The following is a 20,411-nucleotide window of genomic DNA, read 5'->3' as shown; positions in this document are numbered from 1 at the left end:
TCACGTGTAATGTCAGCTGCCAGATTACAGTCTAGGCTACTGTATGTGAAAAAGGTTGAGTAATAGCAGTAAAAGTTGCAGTATCTTATCTGGCCAGATGTTGGAGCTCAAGCTCTGTTTATGACTGCAGGAGGTGGTTACATTTAATTTTATTAAGAAAACAGAAACGATTAGAACAGTAAGGAAAACAAAACTTAACGTTTTTCAAAAAAGGAAATCTGTAATGAATGAATAAACAAACAAATTAAATGGACAACATAGACAAATAGAATTATGAATCTGTCATATTTTGTATTAGGCTGAAGTGAGTGTACCTTGATCAAGAGAAAAAAATGTGGAAAGTGGATACATGAAAATTAAGTATCTCTCTATCTTTTATCTTTTAAATGTGCTCCTAATAGTTGTATTGTTCAAATGATTTGCCAGCATGGTTCCATTAACAGTTCTTTTCTGCACATGGCAAGAGACTGAATGCAGCAGGGGATTTTGGCCTGAGCACTCACTCACTCTCTCACAGACAGTCTGTCTATGAGGATGACAGAGATGCTGAGTGCAAATGAGGACCCATGGAAACTGGCACATGATGAAAGCACAAGCCATTTCTTTTTATATCAAAGCAGAATAGAGTGACAATAACTGGATACTCAGACGAATAGCTATTTTGATTAGACATTCATAAAGGCATGTGTAGTGCTGTTTCGAGAGCCATTTCAGTTCTGTAAGGATTTAACTTCACAGACTTCGGCGGAGAATCGAAAGCAATAGAATCTAGTCACTTTGACATGATGTGGTGGGAGAGAGAGACAGTGAGAGAGAGAGAGACAGAGAGAGAGAGAGAGAGAGAGAGAGAGAGAGAGAGAGATAGAGAGAGAGAGATAGAGAGAGAGAGAGAGAGAGAGAGAGAGAGAGAGAGAGAGAGGGAGAATTGGCCATCCAAAATGGAGAAATATGGGAGAGTTATTTCTAAACATTGTTTAATAAATTACAAACAGACACAAATTGTAAACAAAATCAAACAATTAACCAATTGGGGAAACTAGAATTAGCAATCAAAGATAACCAAAACCCATTAAATTTTCCCAATAACTGATGAAGAACTTAAAAAAAAATCAAAAACCTCCAACTCAAAAAAGAATCTGGACCTGATGGGAGATTAAATGAAATGATAAAACACACAAGGAGTAAATTCCAATTAGCCATTCTAAAACTATTCAGTGTGATTCTAAATGTAGGTCATTTCCCTGACATCTGGAATCAAGGCTTGATAACACCCATCTTTAAAAACAGAGATAAATTTGATCCTAACAACTACACACGCATCTGTGTGAGCAGCAACCTGAGAAAGTTATTCTGTAGCATAACAAATGCTTGACTATTAGACTTCATCACCACACACAATGTACTAAGCAGAAGGCAAATTGGCAAATCTGACCACATACATTACATACTCTAATGGAAAAACATGTTAACCAAGATAAAGGTAAAATATATGCATGCTTTATTGACTTTAACAAATATTTTGACTCAATTTGGCACCAAGGACTATTTTACAAACTTATTGAAAGTGTCATAGGAGGTAAAACCTATGACCTTTTCAAATCAATGTACACGGAAAGTAAATGTGGCATAAAAATCAGCACCAAACAAACAAGGCATCTTTCCCAGGAGTGTGGAGTGAGACAGGGCTGCTGCTTAAGCTCATTATTTAACATTTACATCAATGAACTGGCAAGTAGTCTGGAGTGATCCGCAGCCCCTGGCTTCACCCACACATTCCTTTCTGGAATTCATCGCTTGAGCAAATGCTCGAGGCAATGTGATCGCGTTCTTCATCAACGAGAATAATAATGTGGTAAAATAAAACAACTAAAAATAGAATAGACTAGACTAGACTATCCTAGAATAGAATAGAATAGAATAGAATAGAATAGAATAGAATAGAATAGAATAGAATAGAATACATTAAAACAACAACGTGACCCTACAAAGGAAAATTGATTTTGGGAAATGGTTGGATGGGTGAAAAAAAATATTCTAAAGTTCTAAAAACAATTAATTAATAGTGAAATTCTGTTGACCAAAAAAATACTTTCAAAAGACGCTAAAGCATCGAGCTTGGCAGAAACTGAGCAATCTGATCTAAAACACCGTAAAAGTGGAGCGTAGCCACTGAGATTTCTAATCCTCGCTCTGCTGCCACTTGGCGTCTCTGGCATACAATGGTCTAATATTTATATGATAAATAGCATATTATTGTATAATAGTTATACAATTTAAATTATATTATTTAAATTTTAATTGAGCAGGAACTCACTCTCAAGTAAAAGCTGTACATAAGTCTATTTTGTGCAAAATCGAATAGGTAATTAACATATATCAAAAGTCGATATGTGTGAAAAAATTGTATTCCCCTCATAAAAGTAATGCTTTGTGCTGAAACGTTACCATCGCCCACCCTATCTACACGAGTGAACGTAATGACTAGCCTGTCCACTCTGCTTTGGTGGCCAGCCGAGCGCAATCAAAATCACAGAACCAATCATAGACGCGAATTCACAGCACGTGATCGAATATGGCGGGATTACTAGAGTGGCTTGACTGGCGTCTGTTATCGCGTTCTTTGTCGTTGATGTACTTGTAGGTGATTGCCGTCCGCTTCAATAACAACAACCGCCGCTGTGCGAGCGTGGCTTACCTCAAAGGTCAGCCGATTTCCCTCTGTTTCTCTCTGGATTGTCTTGACACGTAACGAATAAGGTAATAAACGTCGATAACGTCTGTAGGTGTTGTTTGTTTATCGAGAAGGCGACGTTTTCAGGGGATTTTTTATTATTATGAGAAATAGGTACGTTACACAGATAGATAACGGGTAACGTTACGCTGTTCTCTCGGCTGGTGGCGTCGTTATATCTCAACACGAAATGTCTTGAAAACTGGTATTTTAAGTCTTTTGTCTTCTAATATTGTGTTAATGAGGCTTTAGGTCAACAGTTATTTCAAAATGTGTGTTTTTAATAAGGAAAAGTAGTAAATCCTCAAGCTTTGTTGTTGTTGTGTGGTTAGCTTTAATCTGGTTATGATGCTCTTTCTTTCCAAATAAAGTTAACTTCTAAAGGTTAAACTGGTATGAAATCCACCCGGAATTTTTTGATAGCTTGGTCCAACTAATATGTTGGTTGTCAGTTTAAGTAATGTGTAACGTTTACTTGCAGCAATTAACAAATGACATGAATGCAAACACATATTCACAAAGTGTTTTGTAAGTTTAGGACAACATGGACCAGTTACTTTAAGTAAATAATCATTTTTGGCTCTGTCTCATTACCTAGTATGCTGACTACCTAGACAACATTTGTGATGGTCATTTGCACGTACAGTACTTTTTAGCTGACTAGGCAGCACACCAGGTTTTGGGACGCAGACACACCATCTTGTCTTTATGTTATTGTGCAAAGTAGTCTTCATAATCAAATGGAGTTTAACATGAGCCCAAGCCTGACACAGACTTCGAACTGTTGGAATAAACTAAAGTATTTTGAAGAGCAGATACATTTGTTTATACAAGCTTCCCAATGTAAGGAAAAATACCGGGGAGTTTCAAAAGCTTGGGAAAAGTCATATGAGATTAATAAATAATAAAAGTTGAAGTTGGAAATGTCTAAAATGATCTTTCTTATCATGTTATGCTCTAAACTTTTATTTTAATAAATATTACTAAAATGTATGGAAGCCTGTTTCCCCTACCAAATAAAATAACTAAATAAAACAGCTAGTTGTGGATTTATCTCACAATTCTGACATTTCTTGCAATTCTGCCCCCCAAAAAACTTACAATTAAAAACTAATAAACTTGCTACTATGAAAAAAGGTCAAAATTGTGATATGTAAATTTGGAATGTTTTGAAAAAGTTTCAATTACTTTTTTTTTTTTTTTTTATAAACTTTCCAAAATATATTTTATATTATTATATATTTACTTTTAAGTAAATTATACCTTGCATTTATTTGCATACACACACACACACACACACACACACACAGATTTTACATTTTATATACTTTTTTTCAAGTTTTTTTCTTATTGTTTACAGTACGAAATAGTTTTGTGCAATTACAGATAGAGGTTTGGCTGTGATGGACAGAGCAGTCATGATTATCTCCAGATTGTAGCTGAATTTGGCCACTCAATTGGGTTTATGTAAGGCTTGAGCAAAGGTAAATAGGTTGTGTAAACACACAAAGGTCCTTTGGCTTCACTAGAATCCAAGTGGGTCCCATGAAAGAGACTTGTAAAACTGGGCATAATAAATTGCAGAAGCACAGCAGCTTCAAACAGCCATTGAGTTCTGAATGTTTTCTTATCTGTCTTGTTAATCTGATTGTGTTTGTGCATGTCCCCCCCCCCCTTATCTTGATATTGCATTATGTTTGTATCAAATGAAAAACCCTCTCTGCATTCTTACTTTTATGTTAATCTTTTCCTGAGAAATTAATGCTGAATCACACATTTATACAAAAGCAAAAATGTAATGATTGAAACATGGTTAAGGGATCTGGTTGATAGTGATTGATTGTCCGTTGCATATGTATCAATATAAATAGAAACCACAGTGAGATTAAAATGTATTGAATAACTGTGTTTTTGTTCTGTTTCCTTAATTTGCAGAAACACCATGGAGGAAGAGGAGCACTTTGTGAACATAGACCTGAATGATGACAACATCTGCAGCATCTGTAAACTAGAGACGGACACAGGAACGCTTTCCTTTTGCCATGTGTGCTTTGAACTGAGCATAGAGGGTAAGAAATATATTTTTTCTCTCAGGTAAAAGTATTTTAATGTCCTCAGCTTGCCAGTTCGGGGTCAGATTATGCTAATTATAAATTAATAAAACCTCTTTCTCCCTCCTCCCATTCATGTATTAGCAAGTGCTCTGTTCCTCCGCTTCATGTGCTGCTCAAAATATGAACTGGAGCATTTGAAGTGCCACTTTGGCATCTAATTAACGTTCAGCTTATTATCAGCTTATCTCAAATGGTTTTATATCATCATGGCAGAAAGTACGCATCTTGTGTGTAAAGAGTTTTCTCTGGAATCCCATGCCTTTGTCTGGAATTTTCTGTGGCGTTCGTTTCAGTTATGTGATTTTCAGGTTTCATAGTTTGGAAGGATTGGCTAAAAAGGAAGTTTTCTGTTGTAGATGAGGATTCTGAGGTTTGGGAGCACAATCGGACATTAATTAGAACTTAAAATGCAAATCTGTTTAGAGATCTATTGGAAATATATAATTTTTTCCCCCCCATATGGGTCAGTATTGGATGTTTAATTGTGCGACTTATTTGTTTTGCATATATATTACTCTTCCATCATCTAACACTTCAAGTTTATTTTTAAAAACACTGATACTTGAATAAGACTGTAAATGTAATCTTTAACTAAATGAATATCTTCTTTTCATGCTCTCTATTATAATGTTTTTTATTATTTATTTAGAATGTATTCCATATATTGGTTATAGGCCGTAAGTTGAAAATAATTATGCATAATAATAATAATAATGGATTATGAATTATTGTGCATTTCTACTTTTGCTTTTTTATTCTGTGTCAGTTTCAGTTGTATGATTTTCAGGTTTCAAGGTTGTGAATAAATTTGTAAACAAGAAATTCATAATTGTAGAAATGGATTTGCAAGTTTCACCATATCCAGCCTAAGGAGATATTGGGATGGAAAAAATATAACATGGAAGTGAAGGCAAAAGCAGTTTTCCTCATCTCTCATCTTTATTTGTTTCCCATTGCCATGAACCTTTAGGGGCCCTTTGAAAAATTTAGAAGAATAACAACTAGGTATAATTATTAGCATAAAAATCAAAGTATTGAATATCAGTTTTTGGCTGAATGTCTCTTTCACTTTCATTATGTCGTGATTCCTAAATTCCCTTTTTTAAATTTTCACTTTTTTAAATTGTGTAACACAGTGTGGCATATTAGCATTGACCCCTGAGGATGTCACATGGCACTTGAAAAACAAAAAGCATCATTCTTTTTTTTCCTGTACCTCCCTTCCTCTATTGATTCGGTTTATTTTTGCATTCCTCTACCTTGACCTTCAAAAGCAAAGCTGAATTTTTGCCTGCACAGTTTGGATGATTTTCAATCTCAGTTTATACATCGTCTGGATTTGAGCTGGAGAAGAAAGCATTCATGACTCCAGTGAAGAGCTTAATTAGACTAATTAATTAGACTTAATTAGAATTAACAAATTAGACACACTAAATATTCATGCGTGCGATAGAAGGTTGCCGCTCTTGAATATTTAACAGAAGAATGCATGAGACATCTGTCCAGGCAGCCCACAGTCGCCCAGGCACCTCTGTCACGAGTGATTCACCACAGCACTCAACCTAAATGCTGGAGTGTTGCACAACAGCACTTGTGGCCCTGTGAGGGGGCATTGACAAGCTCGCTCACAGGTCTTTCCTCTGCTGATTGCCTGTGTTCACCGAGTTACACTCTCTTCCCACTGACAATACACTCCAACCTTTTCAGCGTGGGTAACCAAGAACAAGCTGACTGTGCTTGTTTAGACCTGAATGCTCAGTTGCCCACACCTGCATTCCCTCAAAAAACATTGTGTCTTTGGAAGGAACTGAAAGTAACAGAATTCGTTCATTCGTCACCCACATATTTTTTTCATTTAGTCAAAGTAGTTCCATTCGTCCACCTCTAGTTTTCTTTGCACAGGCCAACTGATGATATTTGAGGTCTTTTGGTTTAAATGTTTTGTGTTTGTAGCAGAAAGAGGTACTTGCAGTGGCTATTTTTATCATATGTATCCCATGCTGGGCGGTTCTGCTGCACGCATGTTGAGAACACACAGGAAGTCACTTGCAGTGTTAAATATGTCCTCCAGCACTCAAAGAAGCCAAGAGAAATGTTAAAATAAATGCATGCTCAAAAGAATGTACAGTCGTGGCCAAAAGGTTTGAGAATTACATAAATATTGGAAATTGGAAAAGTTGCTGCTTAAGTTTTTATAATAGCAATTTGCATATACTCCAGAATGTTATGAAGAGTGGTCAGATGAATTGCATAGTCCTTCTTTGCCATGAAAATTAACTTAATCCCAAAAAAACATTTCCACTGCATTTCATTGCTGTCATTAAAGGATCTGCTGAGATCATTTCAGTAATCGTCTTGTTAACTCAGGCGAGAATGTTGATGAGCACAAGGCTGGAGATCATTATGTCAGGCTGATTGGGTTAGAATGGCAGACTTGACATGTTAAAAGGAGGGTGATGCTTGAAATCATTGTTCTTCCATTGTTAACCATGGTGACCTGCAAAAAAACGCGTGCAGCCATCATTGCGTTGCATAAAAATGGCTTCACAGGCAAGGATATTGTGGCTACTAAGATTGCACCTAAATCAACAATTTATAGGATCATCAAGAACTTCAAGGAAAGAGGTTCAATTCTTGTAAAGAAGGCTTCAGGGCATCCAAGAAAGTCCAGCAAGCGCCAGGATAGTCTCCTAAAGAGGATTCAGCTGCGGGATCGGAGTGCCATCAGTGCAGAGCTTGCTCAGGAATGGCAGCAGGCAGGTGTGAGCGCATCTGCACGCACAGTGAGGCCAAGACTTTTGGAAGATGGCCTGGTGTCAAGAAGGGCAGCAAAGAAGCCACCCCTCTCCAAAAAAAGCATCAGGGACAGATTGATCTTCTGCAGAAAGTATAGTGAATGGACTGCGGTAAAGTCATATTCTCAGATGAAGCCCCTTTTTGATTGTTTGGGGCATCTGGAAAAAGGCTTGTCCGGAGAAGAAAAGGTGAGCGCTACCATCAGTCCTGTGTCATGCCAACAGTAAAGCATCCTGACACCATTCATGTGTGGGGTTGCTTCTCATCCAAGGGAGTGGGCTCACTCACAATTCTGCCCAAAAACACAGCCATGAATAAAGAATGGTACCAAAACACCCTCCAACAGCAACTTCTTCCAACAATCCAACAACAGTTTGGTGAAGAACAATGCATTTTCCAGCACGATGGAGCACCGTGCAATAAGGCAAAAGTGATAACTAAGTGGCTCGGGGACCAGAATGTTGAAATTTTGGGTCCATGGCCTGGAAACTCCCCAGATCTTAATCCCATTGAGAAATTGTGGTCAATCCTCAAGAGGCGGGTGGACAAACAAAAATCCACTAATTCTGACAAACTCCAAGAAGTGATTATGAAAGAATGGGTTGCTAACAGTCAGGATTTGGCCCAGAAGTTGATTGAGAGCATGCCCAGTCGAATTGCAGAGGTCCTGAAAAAGAAGGGCCAACACTGCAAATACTGACTCTTTGCATAAATGTCATGTAATTGTCGATAAAAGCCTTTGAAACGTATGAAGTGCTTGTAATTATATTTCAGTACATCACAGAAACAACTGAAACAAAGATCTAAAAGCAGTTTAGCAGCAAACTTTTTGAAAACTAATATTTATGTAATTCTCAAAACTTTTGGCCACGACTGTACACTTGAAAGTTTACTTCTTGGATGGTTGTGTTGTTTCAAAATTGATGCTGCATTTTTCCCCCTTATGTAAGAAATGATTGCAGCAGCCAGTTACTTATTTTAACAACACTTTGATTCATGCTGTATAGAGCTGATGGAATAGCTTTGGAAATGTGTGGGGCTTCTGAACGTCACTTGCTTGTTTTGAATTACAGTGACATTTCATCCGGTTTATTGCATGATATGAAGTGTTCCTTGTGTTTGCTTTAGTTTTAGTTATATTATGTTTTATTACACAATTAGCAAAAGCTGTACCGGGAATGTACGCCTTTATGGTCTGATTTACATATTCAATTCAAGTTTATTTACATAGCACTTTTTCACGATGCAAATCGTTACAAAGCAGCTTTACACAAATGCAAATTCCTACGTTATATTTAGTATTTAAAAGATTGGGTTCTGTAAGATTTTTTTTTACATTTTTATTCTCATCAAGGCTGCTTTTATTTGATTTAAATTAATATTTAGAAATATTATTGCAATTGAAAACCATTTTATTACGAACTTTTTTAAAATTTAGTTTATTCTTGTGATGGCAAAGCTGAATTTTCAGCATCGTTTCTCCAGTCTTAAGTGTCACATGATTCTTCAGATATCATTCTTTATATGCTGATTTGTTGCTTAAGAAATATTTCTTATTATTATTTCAGGATTGTTTGATGAATAGAAAGTTTAAAAGGAAAAAATCAACAGAGGATGATTTGGCACTGGCAGATGCAGTTCTGGCAATACAAAAATAATAGAATACAGATAAAATAATTCAAAAATTATTTAGTATAGATATTATAGAATTTCTAGTAGCTAGTGTGTTCAGGGTGGCTGTGAAGGTGTTGGATATTGGCTAAGTGCAAAAAGTCCTCTGTTTCCACCGTTAATGAGAGTCTATGAGATTTGTTTTTTCTCACCAGGTCTGTTGTTGGATTGCAAAGCCAATTCATAACATGCCTCTCCTCAACAAGCTGTTTAATTTAAAGAATAATTTTTATGTTGTCAAGGCCATTCCATTTAATGGTTTTACTTTTTATCACACTTTTGCATTAGACTCTGTCCACTCTTCATTTCCACTGGCCCTGAAAGACCTTGACGGCTGGCTGGTTTCTTGCCCTGCGGAGCACACTTACGCTGGACAAACAGTTTCCCCGCAGCAGACACAGGCCGTCTCTCATCCTCTTACGTAAGAGCAGTGGAATGTGAGCTTGCGTACATCAGCCGAGTGAATAGCTGGATAACCGAGTAATTGGAGTGCAGCACGAATATAATGCTGAACCTCAGTGTGCCCAATCACTATGTACTTCTGTGCTCGAGATGTTACTATTTTTTCAGGTGCTCTCATTTATTTATTTTGACTCTCTGAAGTGATGGATGTAATATAGTACACTAGTGTGAACTTTTGACCCTGCAGGTGCAAGGCTCTCTGATAATCAGTGAATGCAGTCTGTGTGGTAGATGAGGGCAGATTTGCTGACTGTGCTTCCCTTGCCCAGCAAGCTTTCCATTTCAGTAATGCATCTCCATGCTCCAAAAGAACTGGAGGCTTTCAGCAATATTTCTGTCCTTTTGAAATGAAGGCTTGTTTTCCAGATAATGCAGTGTCTCAGTATCACGCTGTATTACCTTCATAAATTGCCTCACAGCAGGTTTATTCTAGGATATGCACATGGGAGAATGTTTTACACTGCTCTTGTTTGCATGCTGGTTGGTCTACTTTCATAAAATTAATTTATCAATGTAAAGTTCACTATTAAACTCAACCTTTGTGTTCTTTGTAATGCCCTTACTTGTGTTGTGCCCCCCCCCCCAAATCACTGTTGTTTATATGTGTGTTTATATATATATATATATATATATATATATATATATATATATATATATATATATATATATATATATATATATAAATATGATTACAGTGCAGCATTACCAATCCCAGCTTGTATGCCTGCTCATATTTAAAAAATATATATAACTTTTCCAAAGTGTAAAGTGCAGCATCAACAGTTTCAGTTTTTAGACCTGCTCAGATTTCGTTATTGCGTTGGACCGATCGGATTTAAGAGCAAAGGTCTGTTTAAATGCCGACGGGAGCTGCGTTTGAATTACAATAATTTTTTCCTAGTTGAAGTGATGTTCACACTCGTGTGATGTCTTTTGAAAACCTTAGGCTGGTGACACACTGGCATATTGCACCTGTCAAACATAGTCTATTTTGCCATAAATACTGTTGACGGTGTCCTTTATCAGTAGGCTTTATATTTATGCTCAACATGAAGTATAGATATTGTTGTCGTGAAGACAAGATCCTGGTCTGTCGGCGGCCTGCCTCTATGTCACCTAAAGTAGCAGCAGCGTGCCAGCGCCGCGTCAGGCATGATTCTGGTGTGTAAAGAAACAGAAAACGCGAAACAGCCGTCACACAACTGACACGCAGCAGAAACGCCATGCTCACGCCACGCAGCGTGTGTCACCGGCCTTAGAATCAGCTGCAGGGCGGGATTTGCGCTGAACGCGGAGACTTCCGCCACTTAATATGTTCGTTTGGAAACACGAAAATGTACCTATGTTCCGCACACAAAATATTGCATTCGGTCATTCGGTACACACGTGCACCGTACCGAAAGCCCTGTATCGAAACTAGGGATGGGCGTTTTCAGCAAATATCACATTCGAATATTTGAGCTCACAAAAAACGAATATTCGTTTATTTAAATTAAGTTTAATGAGACAGACGTTATTTTTCAGCAACATTTATTGTTTCCGTCATTTTTGAACAAGCTTACACACAATAAGCTTGAACATTACACATCGTGTTTTGTAGCTGAAAACCTTTAACAATGCGTGCAAACAAACAAAAGTACAGATTAAAAGCAAAAAAAAAAAAATTTGAACAAAGAAAAAACGTAAAGCAGCCTGCAGCAATTAGGCTATTGTAGAACGTAGCCTACACTTAACTTTGAAACTTTTAAACTGTCAGCAAATCTTTTTTGCTTTTTTTTTTCTATTGTTTCACATGTTCTTGTTAAGAAACACAGGCATGTTAAAGTGATCAGGGGAAAGTCGGCTCCTTAGTCTGTTAACAATAAGGCCGACCGTGAAGAAAACACGCTCTGACGGCACAGATGTTGGCGGGACTCACAAATAACGGTGTGCTAAGCGAATAAGTTTTGTGAAGCGCTTCGTGTTTTCGTTTCACCACTGAATGGGATCCTCATCTGGTGGAATATATGAACTGTTCCCACTCGCCTCGGCTGGACTCTCTGTAATCATCGCTGAAGAACTGGCTCAGCCTTTTCTGACGAGTGGGCATTGCATCCTCTTCATCGTTGGTGACGGCTGCATCCGCACCACTCGCATCAAGGAAAATGTTCTGATAATGTTCAAAAAAGTTTTTTTTCTTACTTCTCTCATGTTTTCATCGAGAAACCTGAGATGTTTGTGCCGAGGGTCTAGGGCGGACGCGAGAAGAGGAGTTTTCACTGCATTCTCCAAGTTAGCGGTGTTTATTCGTTGCTTGAGAGACGCCGCAACAATGTTCTTGAATTCGGTCACTTTCTGTGATTCTCCACGGCATATTTGAAGTACTGTAGAAGACCGCAGTTCTTATTCATTCATTAATTATTTTTTGCTTGCATACATCTTCAAATATGCCGTGGAGAATCACAGAAAGTGACCGAATTAGGTTTTATTGTGGACTTTTTTTTTTATAATCTTTTTTTATGGCAAGCAAAAATATAGCGAAATTCGAATATCATTTTTATTTATCGAATAATTAGAGCAGAACGAATATTCGAAAGTTCGACTATCTGTGCACACCCCTAATCGAAAAGGTCCGGTACGAATACACGTACCGTTACACCCCTACTAATTAATTATCAGAAAAATAAAGTGGTAATCAAATACATCTTTTAATGTAACAGTGAAAACTTTATGTCCACGTTATAGTGAGACAGCAGTTACTGAAAACACCGCAAGCGTCATGCATGCTTGAGTATTGCAGGGCTCGTTCACACAGAGACACAGAGAACATGCAGATTTCATATTAAATAGCAGCCATTTTGATTTATTCATCCAAAATGTCAAACTGTAAACAACATATTCATGACTCAATTCAGTGTTTCTGTCTGCGTTTTTGCATCGTGAAATTACAAGGCCCTACTTTAAATTTTTCTGCTTGAGCCTGGAAGAGCATTTGAATCCTAATCCAAGGGATATTTTTTAACTCTGTTCTGATCAGTTCTGGTTGATTTTTTCTGTATGAGTGGGTTTATATGGACAGCTATATTTATTTGCTGTGGGTGACATTTAAAGCATGTCTTCTGTTTTAACCATGACGTGCTGTTTTGGGCATAGCGGTCCTTCTTTTACCCCACGTTCTCATTCCCAGTATATCCAAACACACACACACTGAAGTGTGTCAAGGATCCAGTGTCCTTACTGCATGTAAGGACACAAAAGCAGATGCAGCACAAATAGTTGTTTTAAAGGGCACCTATTATGCAAAATCCACTCTAACGTGTTTGGACATAAATGTGTGTTGGCAGTGTGAGCACAACCACCCTACAATGATAAAAATCCACCCACTCCTCATTTTTTAATTTTTTGATTAACAGCCCTTCATTGCTATAGTTTCTGCCCTTAGCGAATTGTACATAGGCTACGCTAGGGGTGTCAAACTCAATTCAGGGCCGGAGCCCTGCAGAGTTTTGTTCCAACATGCATACCATGTAGTTTTCAATGACGATTTAATGGAAGGAAAGTCAAATGACATAGATTGCACTTGATAAGATTACCATGTCCATGACAGCGACTTCCACGTACACCCAATCTCTGTGGTGCTGTTTTCACCACAGTAGAACATGGATTACATTTCTTTTCTCATTTCAATCTCTATTCTTGTTGTTCTTATCAAGAGCCACGTGCTTGTTGCTGAGGCCTGAGTTACACAAGCCCCATTGAGTATTTCATCACTGCAGTGTTTGAGAACAGTGCTTCTTCTGCTTTCAGACATGAGCTAGAAATGCAAATCAGTTATTTGCAAGCTGACACAGATTTCATGTTTTGACTAGCTTGGTCTGGCTCAAAATCTTTTTTATAATGGAGGCTTGAAACAGTCCAATGATGACAGAGAAAATGAAATGTGAGAAAGTTGCATTTAAAATCTCTCTATTTATAAGTCACACCCTTTTTCAGGGTTTTACATTTGTTTGGCTCTTGGTATCCCAGAGTGATTATTTGATTTATGGGTCATATTGGTTTATGGTAATCCTTGGAGGCATTACATTCAGAAAAGTGTAGTTAAAGTGCTCCGAACTCTTTGTGCACACATTTCACTGTCAGAGACAGTCTTGTGTGTGCGTGTGCTGTTCTAACCTTCAGTACCTCTATTTATAATCGCACTCTACAGTGTGCTTTCCTGTTATTCAGACTTTGCTGTAAAGTGCAGGAAATTGGTTTATCGTAAGACAGTGAATGAATTTGGCTTTTGCCTTTTCTCAGCTGTGAGCTGCTTCGGTTAAGAAAAGCACATTGAGTCAAGCTCAATCAGATACCCAAAGTTTTGAGTTTAGTGGTACATTGTGTGCAGATGTTACTGGAAACAAGCTGTGTATGTGGTGAGGGCTTCTCATTTCACAATAACCTTGAAGCTATTTGAAGGAAAATAAAACCACCAGTGCTGACTAATCCTCTGTTTAATGCTGCTTCATATCGGTGTGTTCTTGAAGAGGAAAGTTCATTCGCAAATGAAAATCAGTCATTTACTCGCCCTCATGTCGTTCTAAACTTGTATGGTTTTCTACACAATACAGCAAATCATAGGGGTGTGAGGAGATCCTTATCCCACGAAATGAGACACGAGTTTGGGTTCACAGGTGCCGGTATTCGGTAATGCGTTATATCACGGTAATGAATATGCACAATATTGTTATCGTGGGCACTTTGAAATACTGTGAATAATTATATATTACAAATTATTCAGATATGGAATGCATTTTAAGAATACTATTCCCATCAACTGGTCAAAATGCACAACACTGCTGTATGCTGCTTGAAAGACTCTGTGCGCTCTGATGTAAACAAGCATGTAAGAGAAGCACATGGAGGAACAGTGAGAGACGCACTGAATGAAAGCACATTCACGCTCTGACAGCAGATGGCGCTAAACTGCAGAAAATGCAGTCCTTACCCTTGAAACACCACAAATAAACCAGCTGCCCTACTTTCTAAAACATATTTAATAATTTTAAATAGCCAATCAGATTTGTGTATTTGCTATGATGTTCATCACAGTGCCAAATACTTAAGTATTAAATCTTAATAGGCTATTGTAATCTGGACTACAACATGACATAGAAATTGTTTGAAAGTGTTTTGATTTTTTGATGATACCTATGGGTCTTTATAGTTCTTTTGCACTTTAATCGGTGCAAAACTTTTAACTTTATTTTTCTGTGTTGCTTTATTGTATTTAAATGTTCAGTTATTTTTGTTATAAGAGAAACAGTTTTTTAACCTGTTAAACTGTATTATGAGCACTTTTTTAAAAACTAAATTTCAATACCGTGATAATACCGTTTACCGTGATAAAAGCATGAGCAATTAATCGCAACAGGAAAATTTGATACCGGCATATCCCTAGTGCTTTTTGAAATCAACTTTATGAAATTAAGCATCTATTTTAATTAATTTTATGCAGTAATAAACATAATGTAAACACTGCAGAAGGTTTTGCCACAAACTAAACTGACAAGTAATTGTACAAAAGTTATTTATAAATAGTATAAATAAAAATAAACAACACAAATATCCCTTTAAAGTGGAAGTGAAGCAGTCAGTCAAGTTTATTATTTGGTAAACTGATTTCTAATTCAATAAAAAGTATGTATATATATATATATATATATATATATATATATATATATATATATATATATATATATATATATATATATATATATATATATATTAAACACTATTAATGTATCCATTTAAAAGAATAAAGCAGTGGTTCTTCAATTCTGTTGCATGATTTTGATTGCTGTTCGCTCCATTAGCACATGCAACATTTGGACAAAACAGTACAATGACAAACTCACTTATTAAACACAGAACTTTTATTAACAAAACAAATAAAAAATACACCATGCTATAGGCCTAATATAAACTAACAAATAACTTACACAAAGTTTAAATATTTATTGTTTTCATTTTTTTTAATAAGAAACCTTGTTTATTAGCAGAAAAGAATAAGAAACCTCTGAGGCACGGCATACACCTTGATGTAAAATAAAATTAATTAATTACACAAAGTTCAAGTAACGAATAAATCTGCAAACACAGTGGAACCAAATAAATAAGATACAAATCTTAAACATAATAAATGGTCAACAGGCTTTTCAAAATCTAAAATATTGGCAAACAGGCGCTTTTGCATTACGAAACAAAATCTTCCACCATCGTCTTTATCACCTCACTCTTTTTGCTAAGGCAATCCTTAATGTTGAACCCCAATTTATTTTTTCACTGAAGAAAGTTAGTTAGAAAGTTTGGAACAATTGAATTGAATTGTAAATAATGGCAGAATTTTCAGCTTTTCCTTTTAAGAGGCAAATAAGTGTCTCTGTCTGTCTGTCGGTCTGTCTGTCTCTCTCTCTCTCTCAACAGTGCTGGCTGCTGCTGTGTGTCATGATTTGAACTTAAAACATGTTTGAACAAAATTGAGATCTGACATAAAAGGCACACCCTAACACAAAACCAACACACAGAGGCGCCCAGCTGCACTCGGTCTGTGTCTGTGTGTTTTATTTGTTCTTGGCCTACTTTGAGTTACAGGCAGAGATGTGATTTACTCTGCTCGATAAGGACCCAAGACAGGAAGTGATGTTTTCATGTGCTGATTTGCTCAGAGATCGAGTAATTTATACTGGCAACTGTTTAAAGCTTGTCAGAGTTCAGGTTTACAATATTGTTCAGGGTTGAAGGTCCAGTTAAGGATGGAAAGCTGATTTTGGATCAGATTAAATTTGTAGGGGTTAAGATGGGTCACTATGTATTTATATAGACTATATTTGGAAACGGCCCATGATATAACACTGAATAATCACATTTTTGACCATTTTAAGCATTTAAAAGTATGTTTTATACATTAATTCACTTATTGCAGGTAAAATGTATTTTGTCAAAGCACTAAAGTTTGGGGTCACTAAAATGATATTACAGAATATTGTTTCAAATAAATGTTGTTCTTTTGAATTTTCTTCTCAAAGAATCCTGAGAGGAAAAAAAACTTTAAGCAGCACAACTGTGACGTTAATAATAACAATGCTATATCAGCGTATTAGAATGATTTCAAAGGATCATGTAACACTGGAGTAATGGTTGTGGAAAATGTTGTTTTGCCATCACAGGAATAAGGGACAATTCAAAATATACTGAAATAGAGAACAGTTGTTTTAAATTGTAATCATTTTTCACAATATCGCTGTCCTAAGAAAATTATTTTTTTATCAAATTAAAAAAATCTTACAGACCTCAAACAAAGTATATAAAATATGTAAATGTAAATTAATTGGCTGATTATCAGACTTAAAAAAAAAAAAGAAAAAAAAAAAGGGGAATAAAATGACTGATTTGTCGGTCTTAAGCTGTGTCAGTGGTTCCACTAATAGTTAGAGTGATGATGAATATTATAAAATGTTCAATTATTTCACTATATTAAAATATTCTACATTTTAAACTTTTTACTGGCTAGATTATGAAAATGTGACTAATGCACAGCAAAGTAATAATGGGAATCTGCATTATTAAATTTAATGTTTCTCATTTATTGTCATATTTTTATTAAAGATGCAGGTCTTTCACATATTACGCTATAATTCACCTTACCCCTCAACATGCCCCACATTAGGGCTAAGCTGTGTCCTTCTCATTTTACTTAATAGCAGACGTCCTGAAATATATTTAGGTATATTAATTTTACCGGCCTCATTTGTCCTTGCCTAAAGGATGAAGTAAAATGTGGCACACTCACTCTCCCCTAATAACAGTATGAAGAGTCTTCCACTTATTTCTTTGCTTTCACTTGTTTCACACGAATCTTTAAAAATTTGAGCAGTGTCTGAGCTTTCCTCATTTTTCATATTCTAGAAGATGTTAAGAGTTTTCGCTTGAAATAAAGTTGAGATTTGGAAATGTAATGTATATTTTATGTAATCTTTTAGATGATAGATTTATTTAGGCCACTCAGTCGAATCTACATAGTTTTGTTGTTGTACTTAGACATTATTTATGTCTTCTGTGTATTTGTTTCACCTCTGTCATGATCATAAAGATGTCTTTTCATTAAAAAAGTCATATGCAATATCAGAAAGAATAAAAACAAGACCATTTGCTACTTGACCTTTGACCTTGTATTTGATTGTACTTCTGGCTCACAGCAAACAGTGAATTGCAAATATCAAAATGTCTACTCCTTTGTGTTTTATATCAGGTGTATCCAGTGCCACCCTGCTGCACTCCAAATCTCTACGTGGGCATAGAGACTGCTTTGAAAAGTACCATCTCATCGCCAACCAGAAGCTCTCCCGCGCCAAGGCCTCCCACAGCAGGTATGAGGGCGTGAAGCGGGCTCTGAGCCAGCGAATCAACCGCATCTTACAATACGCCCAGAACAGAGACTCTGTAACCGCTGAGACACCTGGACGCTGGGGGGCCAAACAGATTCTGTGTCACACTCAGCAGGGCGGAAGGAAGCTCGTGCCTCAGTCCGATGCCCAAGTTCCCCGTTACGCCCCACGGTGGGCAGAGGAGGCGTCGATGGTGGAGTCAGAGTATGGGAAAACCATGCTGGACTGCCATTCTGCAGAGGAGCTTGGTCTCGGCCTGCTGCAGGGCTCACGCCAGGGACTGTGGGCTGGAGAGAGACACCACCCACAAGAACAGCAGAACCGAGAGCAGAGGAGACACACAGGACACAGGCGAGAAGAGCGTGAGTATTCATGATCTACATTAGCCTTCAAAAGTGTGGGGTCATCTTATCTTTTTTTCTAGAAATTTGTTTTTATTCAGCAAGGAGGCATTCAAATGATTCAACGGGACCGTAAAGACTTTTATAATGATCAAAATGTTTTTCTTTCTATTCATTTAAGAATCCTGAAATCAACAAAAAATAAATGGTGTTTAATATTAATAATAATACAAAAGTATATCTTGAGCATTAAATCAATCGTCATATTAGAACGCATTCTGAAGCGTCATGTGACACTGACGACTGGAGTAACAGCTGTTGAAAATTCAGCTTTGTGTGACAGGAATAAATTACATTCAATACATTAAAATATAAAACTATTATAAGTTGTAATAATATTCCACAATATTATGGTTTTTACTGTACTTTTGAAATACAGTGAATGGAGCCTTGGTGAGCATAAGAGACTTCTTTCAAAAACATGAAATAAATCCGACTGCCCCCTAACTTTTGAATGGTGGTATTTGCTTTGATTTTTATTTTATTATCTCGGTGTAATTCCCACAGAAATATCTTAGACAAAGTGAAGGACAGAAATCAATATCCCCACCATTAGGGCTTTGTATCTCAGCATCTTTCCCATCAATATATTCCACAAAGCACCAATAAAGGTTTGAGGTCACAATCTAGACTTTGATTTCTCTCACAGCTCTTTATCTCACCCAGTGAAATGGCTTCTGTTAAAAACAGATGTGTCATCAGGGTCTTAAGGACTGTTATGAAGGCATTTGCTTTCAACTGTGAAAGGAGATGTGTTTGTCAGTTTTCACTTTATTGAAAAGGATGGCTAGAGAATGATTTTCATACCCACTTTATAACATTTTGTTTGCTTTTCTCTTTCAGTGGTGAGGATGAGTGTGGAGGAGCTTCATCAGCTGAACGAGCAGCTACTGCTACAGATACAAAGTGAGTCTCATCTTCAAACTTAAAAGGGACATTTCACCAAGTTTGTGAGGTATAAAAATGCAGGTACATGTAAATGTCAAAATGTAAGATATAGGGCAAGCAACAGATCTATGCTTTGGCCAGCTGGCCATCTTCATGTTGAGCTCCCGTTTCTTATGTAGGTTTATCATTATTTTTGTGTACTAACGCACATACTCTGTGTTTGTGTCTCAGATGTGTTTGAGGAGCTGTCTGTAGCTGTGCAGGAGAAGGACTCTCTTTCATCAGAGCTTCACGTACGGCACATAGCCATCGAGCAGCTCTTCAAAAACTGCGCCAAGCTGCCGTGGCTCCAGATCGGGCGGGCTGGGGTCAAAGCTGGCAACAACCCAGTGGAATGAGTGCTTCTCTGGGACAACAGAGTCCCTCAAAGACCAAACAGAAGATCGCAGCTCCAAGCAGAATCTCATGGAGGCTCGAAGTTCAAACGGAATAGAAACGCACAACACTGTGCTAATGAGTTTAAAGTCCCCTTGCTCTAAAAGGTGACATCTGAATTCTCAGCAAAAGTACTGGACTTTTTGCAGACGTGTCCAAAGTGTTTCTATGCAGAATGAGGTGTTTTTAAAACTTTACAAAGACTTTTTTTTTTTTCATTCATATATATATGTTAATCTTCATATTGCTGTTTACTCCCTACACTTGATCATTTTGGGTGCTTAATAGACTTGGATGATGCTTTAGTGGAAGTTTACATGTCTTGTTATTTCACTCTTAAAACTGTGTTCTGACATTTCATACGTGCTTTTTCCACCATCACAACATTTCACGGGTTATGATTAAGAAAATAGCAGTTTGGACATTAAAGTTTCACAAATGCACAAATGTTAAGCACAGGCCTAACTTTGATTTAGGCTTAACTCTGTGCTGGGATTAATATTGGAAA

The 20,411-nt window shown here is 37.0% G+C and overlaps 1 protein-coding gene across 2 annotated transcripts; it reads left to right on the top strand.

Moving 5' to 3' along the window:
- Positions 1-2,563: 2,563 nt before the first annotated feature.
- On the top strand, positions 2,564-20,111 carry LOC132132194 (protein EURL homolog). Of its 2 annotated transcripts, none has more exons than XM_059544508.1 (5): positions 2,564-2,702; positions 4,667-4,800; positions 18,044-18,541; positions 19,424-19,486; positions 19,700-20,111. In XM_059544508.1, the coding sequence occupies exons 2-5, from the start codon at positions 4,674-4,676 to the stop codon at positions 19,864-19,866; spliced, it is 855 nt and encodes a 284-aa protein (XP_059400491.1). In that variant the 5' UTR covers positions 2,564-2,702; positions 4,667-4,673; the 3' UTR covers positions 19,867-20,111. The 2 variants fall into 2 exon arrangements, with proteins under 2 accessions (XP_059400491.1, XP_059400490.1); XM_059544507.1 differs by having other exon boundaries at positions 2,598-2,757.
- Positions 20,112-20,411: the final 300 nt, after the last annotated feature.

Source organism: Carassius carassius, chromosome 49 (assembly GCF_963082965.1).
Source record: "Carassius carassius chromosome 49, fCarCar2.1, whole genome shotgun sequence".
NCBI classification, from domain to species: domain Eukaryota; kingdom Metazoa; phylum Chordata; class Actinopteri; order Cypriniformes; family Cyprinidae; genus Carassius; species Carassius carassius.
Note: the sequence above shows the minus strand (reverse complement) of the source record. Positions and strands in the feature narration are given on the sequence as shown.